Consider the following 11,556-nt stretch of genomic DNA (forward strand, 5'->3'; position numbering starts at 1 on the left):
CCTCTAAGACAGATGGGAATCCGTATTATCAATTACCTCGACGACTGGCTCGTTCTGGCCCAGTCGGAGGCAGAGTTAATATCTCACAGCTTCCCAGCCAGCGAATTTCGTTCCTGGGAACAATTTTCGACTCAGCCCAAATGAAAGCTGTAGTCATGCCGGAACGAGCTTTGGCCATACGGAGGCTGGCGACCTCCTTCAAGATCGGTACCGCTCGCCCTCTCAAAGCATTTCAAAGGATGCTGGGTCTCATGGCGGCAGCATCGCCAGTACTACAGTTGGGTCTGCTGTGTATGCGCCCCCTTCAGCGCTGGTTGAAACCACGGGTTCCATCCCATGCGTGGCGTCACGGACGCCTGCATATCAGGGTGAGTCAGGCCTGTGTGTCGGCCCTGGCCCCCTGGAAGAACTATCGCTGGATGGAACAGGGCGTGGCCATGGGGATGGTTTACAGAAGGACAGTTGTCATGACAGACGCCTCCAACTCAGGTTGGGGGGCGCTGTGCGAGGGCATACGGACCTTCGGCCACTGGTCGATGGCAGAAAAAGGCTTCCACATCAACTGCCTGGAAATGTTAGCAGTATGTCGAGCCTGTCAGTTCTTCCTGCCAGTCCTAAAGGGGCACCATGTGCTAATCCGATCGGACAACATGTCTGTGGTGTCCTACATAAATCGCCAGGGAGGCCTCTCCTCGAAGCGTCTCTTCACTCTGGTAGAGCGCTTCTTAGAATGAGCTCAACCCAACCTGCGATCGCTGAGAGCAGCGCATATACCGGGCAAATTGAACCAAGGAGCGGACATGCTATAAAGGAGCAATGTCCCCTCAAGGGGAGTGGACACTCCATCCACAGACGGTTCAGAGGATCTGGGAGATCTTCGGCAAGGCAGAGGTGCACTGGCATCAGTAAAGCGAATAGGGGACCTGCAGGCACACTCTATTAGCCCTGCCTGCCTGGAATTCGGGCCTAACGGCACTGAAGTCATCCTGAAACCAAGGCATGGTTACGTACCTAAGGTGCTCTCTACTCCATTCAGAGCACAAGCGAACGGGACATTATGGAATCCTCGGCCCGACCTATGGGCCCTGCACCTCTGACCACTTGACGGGAGCCTGCGAGCCTCCCAGAGCAAGTCTTAAACACAATTTCGGAGGCTAGAGCTCCGTCTACGAGATGCCTCTACGCCTTAAAGTGGTCTTTTTTCTCCGCTTGGTGTCTAAACCGCGGCAAAGACCCTCATACTTCAGATTTGGATAGGATGCTGCTGTTTCTTTCTGCAAGAGCTGCTGGATAAGGGACGTTCCCTATCCACGCTCAAAGTCTATGTGGTGGCTATAGCGGCCTCTCATGCCCCTATTGAGGGCCAATCGGTGGGCAGAAACAGCGCAGTCATCCGCTTCCTAAGGGGTGCTAGGAGGCTGAATCCGCCTCATCCCCCTACCGTCTCTTCATGGGATCTGCCCACTGTGCTGAGGGCACTGCCCCGCTTTCGAGCCGCTACAGTCTGCCAACATTCGGTTGCTATCGCTGAAGACTGCTCTACTTCTAGCACTGGCATCAGTAAAGCGAATAGGGGACCTGCAGGCACAGAGCTCTGAGAATCTATATTGAGTGCTCCGCCCCCTATAGGCGGTCCGAACAACTCTTTGTCAACTTCGGTAACCGCACCAAAGGGCTTCCAGTTATGAATCAAAGACTCTCTAGATGGATAGTAGACTCCATCTCGCTAGCGTACTCTTCTTTGGGCCTTCAATGCCCCATCGGAGTACGGGCCCACTCGACTAGAGGCTTCGCCTCGTCTTGGGCATGGTCCAATGCTGTGTCCATTGCGGATATTTGTGAGGCGGCCGACTGGGCCTCGCCGTCCACATTCGCAAGGTTTTATAACCTGGAAGTCCCGGCCTTGCAGGCCAGTTTGTTTTTAATACACTGCATGAACCAATGGCCATGCAGTTTCACTGTGTGAATGAAAAGGCTTCAGTTCAGGAGAGAAAGGCTTTTTTCCCATATGCGTCTAGCAGACGCAGTACTCGTTCCCATATCTCAGGGAACCGAGGTTACGTTAGTAACCGAGTACGTTTTCCCTCAATAAACTTCTAATTTGCTGCTTTTTAATAGTTAATAATGTAGTTGTTTTGTCACAATCTGTGATGGCGAGGAACGATGGAGACGAGGAATAAACAAAACAGTATTTAATCCAAGAAACACAGGGTACATCCAACACTGGGAACGGCAGGAAACACATGAACATAACAAGTAGAACCAACAGAGACAGACTGCACAGACTAGGACTTAAATACAGGGAATGATTAGGGAAACACAGGTGTATGGGATGACTAATCAAACTAATCAACAAAACAAGGACAGGAACATGACCAAATAAGGGAATAGAAACAGGGGCAAAACATGACACATGACAGTCCATGATCCTGACATGTTTAGTTTAGGTTTTGGGTTGGGTTAAAGGGTCTAGAATATGGTCTTGCAGAATAAGGCATTAATATTTGCCCAATAAGTAGGCCTACTAATAAACAGCCAATATGTTAGTAATATGCATGCTAATACGCAACTAGTTAATAGTGAGAATTGGTCGTTAAAATACAGTGTTATCAAAAGCATTTTTGCATAAAAAATTTAACAAGTTTCCAAGTTTTAATGTGACCTTGATATAACTAAATAACTAACAAATTAAATGAATAAATAAGCAAACACAAAAATCCACAAGGCTGGTTAGCATGCACAGTTATCTGTGATGGTAGATACTGTGACTAATATAGATATTGTGACTGCAGGCAGTAAGCATCTTTCTCCTTTGATGGCCGTTCAAATGTTGCCCTGAATGCTTAGAAAAACAATTTTATTTCCGGCAGCATATTTATATTGCCTGTTTGTTTTGTAAGGCTCTTAAAAGCATGAGATGGACTTGTTTTGTACTTTTCCCTTTTAGTGAAAGGCTTGGGACTGTGATATTATAGTTCTGCTCCCAAGGCAAGCATCACTATAGTTATTGCTTCTAGTTCTTCCACCCACTTCAGCTGCACCTTTTCCCACACCTTTTGTGCTATGGATGTGAATGAGACCTTAAATCTTACAGCTTGTGAGAGCTTTGTTGTTACTTTTCTGAATGATCAGGCTTGCAATTTTTACCAGGAGGATGATAAAACCCATAGACCTACATTAAACCCAAGTCATATCTACAGACCCAAATATATCATAGAGATTTGGGGCAGACAAAACAATTGTGGCAGTGGGTTTTGCACAGACAAGCACCACTCATTTATTTATTTTCACAGTTATCTTTTTGCAGTGTATTTTGCATAGCAAAACTCAAAGTTAAAAGGTATACATTTATTTCACTGAGTTTCAGCCCTTTTCATTGTGATGCTGTCGGTCTAAATCGATCTGTATCAAAAGCTGCAGTGGCAGAAGTGCTGAAAACTTGCTCACTATCAAACCAGGAGCAGAAGGGACAGAAACGGGTTCATTATTGATTCCTCAAGGCCACTGTTTGCTCTTCTGAGCCGCCATAGCCATGAATTATCCCTCATACTCCATATTTGCTGATAGCCGAGCTATTTTCAAGAGGATGCCGTGGGTGTGCATTCAAGGACATGCAAATTTATATATATACATACATATATGTATATACTGTATACAGTATATATATATATATATATATATATATACTATATGTCATACTCAGAGTTCAGAGAGGATCCATCTCTACGGTTCTGTTGCGTATATTTGTTTTCTTGTCGAGCCGCGATTTTCAGTTTGAAAATGGTCATTGATAAACAGCTCAGACTGAAGTTATCCTGTGAGTTATTGCATTGCAGACAGACACAGAAAGCGATCAGAAGCACATCAGAAATTAACAGAAGGGTGAGCTGCATTTTATGTTTACATGAGTTTTTGTGTCTAATCAGTATTTGTCATGTTTTATATGTATGCAAGAGCATTTTTAATGCACAGCCAGTAGTGTTGCTGAGCATTGTGTGGAAGATGCTCTCTAGCATGAAGGCCACACAAGTGAGAAGCTCTGCTAAGCTTTATCAAGGACTTGCTCATTCACTTCTGAAAGCCAAGCGAGAGAGCGAGTGACTGTGTGTTCGGTGTGTTTATATGCTGTTGTGTTGGTACGTATGCTAATGTACTCTTAAGTCTTTCACAGTGATTGCGGCCAGTTTCACGTTTAAAGATGTGTCATTGTAACCCATTATTTCAATAACTGTTAAATAACTAAACACTGTAATATAAGAAGTTATTTATGTATTAGTCATACATATGAATCATTGTTGAATTACTTAACATAATTTGTCAATATGAAGGGATTTCTTACTTCAGCACAAAAAAGTGAAATTTAAATGAATGCTATGAAAACTAGTAAATAAAAAAGTGGATGCATCCTAGATTAGTGGTCAATAAAGATGGGTAATTAAATGTTGATTCTTACAGTAGTACCCCTAAATAGCCTAACCTAAATATGTTGATTGATATAAACCTTACAAACCCAAATGCATTCAATTATTTCAACCCCGTCACAGTTGGTTTGGAATTGATGTACTTAAAATTGAAAATAGGCTACATTAGTAAGTTCTGGCTGTATCACTTCATTTATGTGTGCATGCCTTGTGATAAATAATACATTGTAATTGGAAGACAATATTGATAAACCATTTCAAAAGAATCCTGTTAAATGCTTTTGCACCACATCACTTTATTCACAAGTCAATAGTCTTGTGTTTTGGGCCAATAACAAAGTTACTATTGGGATTAATTTAGGGTTTTTATTCAGAATTCAGCTCTTATTTAAAAAAATTCCCAGAACAGTTCTCGCATATGCATTCTTTTGCCAGTGTGCAAGGGTCACCAATACTGTGCAATGGTGCCACAACACAAAATCTACAGAACAAAACATACACTGTGGCCAGTGTAGTTTCATTCCTGAAAAATGACTCTTATAAGCCGGCTCTTTTTAGTGAATCAGTGAAAAACATAACAAAAATACATTTACATACAAACAAAAATAACAGCATTTATAAAAATAAAATAAAAAAACTCTGAACTAGCAATGATAACTGCTTCAGTGAATTTATATGAATAAAAGGGAAATTTGAATGAATGAATGAATGAATGAATGAATGAACAAGCAGTGATGTTTAGTTCCTGAATGATTCAGTGTTTTTGAATAAATCAGTTGAGTGAATAATACAATAAAAACAGGTATTATGATGATGTAACTGTTTATATAAAAGTATATAAAATGTATACAAAAGTATATATAATATAAATATTTTTAAAAAGGATTCAAGGTTTTAATTAATATCTCTTTTCAGTTTTTACTTTAATGTTTCTTATTCATGATAGTGTATTAAAGACCTGTTTCTGTTTTCAAATGTGTCGTGCAAATTGGCCTATATCCCTATAAAAATATGCATAAAATAATGTGCTACACTTTAAAATATGCTTCCATTTGTTAGCATTAGTTGCATTACTAACATGAACTAACAATTTAAATGTTTCTAAAGCACTTATTAATCTTACCTAACATGAGCTTCAGTATTTACTGATGCATTATTACAATCAAAACAAATATGTTCATATTATTCATGGACTTGAGATAACATAAACTAACAATTGATTTTAACAAAGATTATTAATTGTTAATACTAATCGTAAAGTCTTACCAAGTAATGTTTAAATATGTACAACATTGCAAGATCTATAATGTGTGCATATCCTGTTTTTTTTATTTTTGTCATAAGTTCAGAATCTCTTCCAGGTGGTGATTTGCACTTGTGTTTACCTGTGTCCACATCCACCTGTTTCTAATCCACTTGCTCAGCGCCCATTGTATGTTTTTTTGAAAATATTTTCTGGATCTTCAGTCGAGATGGAGCTAATAATCATGGGTTGTTCACTGACGGCTACAGTTAGGAACAGATTGTACTGGAAGAGACGTGAGATCCTGTGAATGAACTGTGAAGAACAAGCCAGGTGTGACCTCTCGGAGGAGTGTTGAACACGGCAGAGACAACAAAACAAATACATGCATCTGTGAGATGTTTGGATGCAATCTACAGAAATCTCAGGTTCTTCAAGTTGCTTGAAGAGGAGTTACTTTCACTTTTTATTTCATCCCACCAGGCCCTCTATAACACTTAGTCGTGTATCTCAGCACAGTTTCCAAGACAACAGTATTTTTAGGCTAACTCTGATATCTAAGTCATGTCGGGTGATGATGAAAACCCATTATCTGTTTCTCTGCACAAAGAAATCAGTCACGTCTTAACAAGGCCTTTTCTAAACTTAGCTAATTGAAGAACAGAATAAATAGCGTAGAGAGATTGTTTTCTTGTGAAGGTCACCAATATGTTCGTGAGAATAATATTGCTTGCTTGTTGGGAACTGGTGCTGGTATTAATTGTTACCTGTTTGTTATCACATGCTTCAGACTTTGACTTCAGAGCATCTGATCATCATTAAAGCTGTCAAATCCTATTTGTCATTTCTCACTATATGTGGAGGTTTCAGAGTTTTAGTTTAACCTCTGTCGCACAGACGAATTGCTCCTGTTGGACTTTAAGCTTTTCTTTCTACGTTACATACATCTGATCGTCATCACAGAGCTTTGTGACATGGGACTAAACACTCTCACTCCCACGTCTACACTACAGGGAGCTCGAGGATTCAATTTATAGTCAGGCTGTCCTCAGAAAGCATCAGGGCACTTGCAGTTCCTCGTTTTATTGTAGCGTTAGAGTTTCTCGCTGTATTAAGTGGTCCGAATTGACCTTTCCATAAGCTCCACCCCTCCTTTGGTTATTGTTGCTCACCCAGGCAAGCAATATAGAACATTCCATTGGAATGAAGTGGAGAATTCTGAGAACAGCTTGGAAAAGAAAACTCTTATCTGCTGTTTTTGTTATATTAGACAGTGACATGATTAAACTGTGGGGGGTGGGGGGGATCACAATCAACTAATAAAAGAAATGCTTTTGAAACACTCAGATTAGTGTGAGTGAACAGAATTGTTCCTCACAAAACATCTTGTTTTATCTGAATTTTTTCTTCCAATATTTTTTCTTTCAGCAAGAATGCATTAAATTAATCTAAAATAAATAAAATAAAAAATAAAAAAAATAATAATAATAAAGAATATATTCATCAAAGAATACTGGATAATAATAATAATAATAATGTATCACGGTTTGCACAAAAATATGAATATGAATCAGTAAAATCTGTTTTCAAAGTATAGAATAAGAAAGGTTTATTGAGCAGCAAATTAGCATATTAGAATGATTTCTTAAGGATCATGTGACACTGAAGACTGGAGTAATGATGCTGAAAATTCAGCTTTGATCAAAGCAATAAATTACATTTTAAAATATATTCAAATAGAAAACAGTTATTTGAATACTATTTCACTTTTTTTTTTACTGTATTTGTGATCAAATAAATGCAGTCTTGGTGAGCAGAAGATACTTCTTTTTAAAAACAACCTTACTGAGCCTAAATTAATAAACAATAGTATATATACAGCGGGTACGGAAAGTATTCAGACCCCCTTAAATTTTTCACTCTTTGTTATATTGCAGCCATTTGCTAAAATAATTTAAGTTAATTTTTTTTCCTCATTAATGTACACACAGCACCCCATATTGACAGAAAAACACAGAATTGTTGACATTTTTGCAGATTTATTAAAAAAGAAAAACTGAAATATAACATGGTCCTAAGTATTCAGACCCTCTGCTCAGTATTTAGTAGAAGCACCCGTTTGATCTAATACAGCCATGAGTCTTTTTGGGAAAAATGCAACAAGTTTTTCACACCTGGACTTGGGGATCCTCTGCCATTCCTCCTTGCACATCCTCTCCAGTTCTGTCAGGTTGGATGGTAAACGTTGGTGGACAGCCATTTTTAGGTCTCTCCAGAGATGCTCAATTGGGTTTAAGTCAGGGATCTGGCTGGGCCATTCAAGAACAGTCACAGAGTTGTTGTGAAGCCACTCCTTCGTTATTTTAGCTGTGTGCTTAGGGTCATTGTCTTATTGGAAGGTAAACCTTCGGCCCAGTATGAGGTCCTGAGCACTCTGGAGAAGGTTTTAGTCCAGGATATCCCTGTACTTGGCCGCATTCATCTTTCCCTCGATTGCAACCAGTCGTCCTGTCCCTGCAGCTGAAAAACACCCCCACAGCATGATGCTGCCACCACCATGCTTCACTGTTGGGACTGTATTGGACAGGTGCCTGGTTTTCTCCACACATACCGCTTAGAATTAAGGCCAAAAAGTTCTATCTTAGTCTCATCAGACCAGAGAATCTTATTTCTCACCATCTCGGAGTCCTTCAGGTGTTTTTTAGCAAACTCCATGCAGGCTTTCATGTGTCTTGCACTGAGGAGAGGCTTCCGTCGGGCCACTCTGCCATAAAGCCCCGACTGGTGGAGGGCTGCAGTGATGGTTGACTTTCTACAACTTTCTCCCATCTCCCGACTGCATCTCTGGAGCTCAGCCACAGTGATCTTTGGGTTCTTCTTTACCTCTCTCACCAAGGCTCTTCTCCCCCGATAGCTCAGTTTGGCCAGACGGCCAGCTCTAGGAAGGGTTCTGGTCATCCCAAACGTCTTCCATTTAAGGATTATGGAGGCCACCGTGCTCTTAGGAACCTTAAGTGCAGCAGAAAGTTTTTTGTAACCTTGGCCAGATCTGTGCCTTGCCACAATTCTGTCTCTGAGCTCTTCAGGCAGTTCCTTTGACCTCATGATTCTCATTTGCTCTGACATGCACTGTGAGCTGTAAGGTCTTATATAGACAGGTGTGTGGCTTTCCTAATCAAGTCCAATCAGTATAATCAAACACAGCTGGACTCAAATGAAGGTGTAGAACCATCTCAAGGATGATCAGAACAAATGGACAGCACCTGAGTTAAATATATGAGAGTCACAGCAAAGGGTCTGAATACTTAAGACCATGTGATATTTCAGTTTTTCTTTTTTAATAAATCTGCAAAAATGTCAACAATTCTGTGTTTTTCTGTCAATATGGGGTGCTGTGTGTACATTAATGAGGAAAAAAAATTAACTTAAATGATTTTAGCAAATGGCTGCAATATAACAAAGAGTGAAAAATTTAAGGGGGTCTGAATACTTTCCGTACCCACTGTAAATAACTTGCCCTAAGGGCAAGTTATTTGTTTTTCAATTTTTTATTTATTATTTATTTATTTTTGCCCTACGGGCAAGTTATTTATTACCCACACTGTATATATATATATATATATAAGTCTAATAATGGTGGAGGGGCAGCAGTTCAGTGAGGGGTCCATGTGATGGTGCGTGGGAGAGGTGTGACGTCATGTGAAATAACAGCAGGTGTCTGATCTGTATAATCATGTTTCTCTGTCTGTTCCCACAGGCTGCCCTCAGAGTCCAATGAGCAAGGTCACGTTAACACTGATCACCGTCTGCACGTGTGTGGTGGCAGTCGTGTACGGCACGCAAACGTCCTGTCCTCTCACCGTCAAGGTCACGCTCCACGTTCCTGAACACTTCATCGCTGACGGTGAGCAATCTATAGACAGCCACAATGTATTATTTTAACACCAATAGGAACCTTTTTTATTATACTTCCTTTTTACTACGTTTAAATAGATTCAGTACAGCAATACAAATAAAATATTAATGATCATTAATTAACCTGATACCAGCTTGGTGAATTTTAGGCTTTTTTGTAATCTTTATTGTGATGCATTTATTTGACACTTGTATCTAAAGTCACTTTCATTGTGTTCAAAGTATCTTTCTACATTTTATTAGTTAATTGATTTGAATGAACAACCTTGCTGTGAGAAGACAAAATTATATTTTGTTGCTCTGCAACACTTAAAATAAATAAAATGTCCGGTGAGTGGTACCAAAAGGTTAATTATCTATAATGTTTGAAAATAACGTAGCACCTTCCCTTAACCCTTAAATGCATACCCCGGGTGCAATAGTGTAAGTGTATTTTCCTGCTTAACAATATTTAAATATCTTATGACTGAATATGTGCAATTCACCTTTATTCATCGAGGTGGCACTGTTTGATAGATAATGATGACGTGATGTTTCACTCATGATTACCGCAGGCATAAAAAAAGAATATCATCAGCAAATAGTAAACTAGTTTGAATGGCTTTACTGCAGAGCGATTACTGTACGTAATGGAATATAAATGTCACTGTCATTTGATGGTGGATGTGGTGAATAAGCTGGCAGCGATCAAAATATTTATTTTGAAGTCACTGAAAAAGATAGTTTTGAGAATATGGTTGAGATCGCGAATATGAGCCAGATGCTGAATGTACTGTGGAAGTGCGCTCTGACGACGACAGCGATGGTAAAATCATCTGCTCAAATTGAACCCTTCTAAGTTTCAAAAGGTAACAAAATATCCTTTATTTTAAACATCAAGAGAGTTTTTTTTTGCTTTTGCAGCAGTTAGAGATCCATCAATGCTGGATATATAGGCCCAGGTTGCTAAAGACCCGAATGTGTAATAATGATTGGCAAAACATCCATGCATTTAAGGGTTCACCTACCTAAACCTGAACTGATAGTGTTAACAACAGAAATTATGAGATAAAAAAAAAAAACCTTGCTGAAGCAACCATGACATTTTGTCTTGCTACTACAAGTTTTGAGCTCTTTTATCATGACTTGTGTTTTACGGCACTTGTACCCAAGTACTTCTTATCACAAGTGTAATGCTGTACCAGGTGCGCTACCAAGCAAGTTTACTATGTCAGAAAAGTCATATATATATATGGAGCTGGCTATGTGATGTAGACATCAACATTCATTAGTTTACAAATCATACACTATGGTAAAAGTGGTTTGAGTTCATAACATAGTATTGTGCATGGAACCATGGAACGAAATTAAGTCTTTGCTAATCAATAATCACTGCCCTGTAAACATAATTTGTGTGAAAAGGAATACAAGTTGTTGGTGTTTTACTACCATTGGTGTTCATTTCAGCTGGAAACTGCAGTGAATTGTATGTAAGGGTAAATTTTTGGAGTGTTTTTTTTTTTTCCAATGAGCCTTGTTATTGGATAAAGCCACAATAACTTGTACAACATGAACATTCTAACTAGCCAAACCCTGACCCTTCTGATTTTGTCACAAATGCCGCCCTAAAGCTTTACAAACATGCACATCAAGAACTTGTAGTGGTCACAAATGTGGCACTTGTGAGCACTCTTCTGAAACATTTAAATGTCAATTTGGAAACCCTACCATCTGACACGTGCATGCAGCAGGCTTTGCAAAACAACAAGTGCACATCAAGTGCACAATTTGGAAGAGGCCCTGGTCTGTCCTCATGAGATTTGCATTATGGGTTCAAATGGTGGCAAAATATAGTATTTTTTTTTCCCAGCCAATATTTTAAAAGCATATCTTGCCAGAAAAATTTTTGTGCACAAAAATAAATAAATAGAATTCTTCTAAAGATAGTTCTGTTTGATCGTCATATAATCTCACTGCTGTCTAAGAAAAACATAGGGA

The 11,556-nt window shown here is 39.5% G+C and overlaps 1 protein-coding gene across 1 annotated transcript in view; it reads left to right on the forward strand.

Annotated features, from left to right (window-relative positions):
• astn2 (astrotactin 2) overlaps positions 1 to 11,556 on the forward strand; it is a 539,680-nt gene that overhangs the window by 270,285 nt on the left and 257,839 nt on the right. The window contains exon 6 of the mRNA XM_016552240.1: positions 9,422 to 9,568. Within this exon, the coding sequence (XP_016407726.1) occupies positions 9,422 to 9,568 (147 nt within the window). The remainder of the gene's footprint in view (positions 1 to 9,421; positions 9,569 to 11,556) is intronic.

Source organism: Sinocyclocheilus rhinocerous, unplaced genomic scaffold (assembly GCF_001515625.1).
Source record: "Sinocyclocheilus rhinocerous isolate Xijiao unplaced genomic scaffold, SAMN03320098_v1.1 scaffold285, whole genome shotgun sequence".
NCBI classification, from domain to species: domain Eukaryota; kingdom Metazoa; phylum Chordata; class Actinopteri; order Cypriniformes; family Cyprinidae; genus Sinocyclocheilus; species Sinocyclocheilus rhinocerous.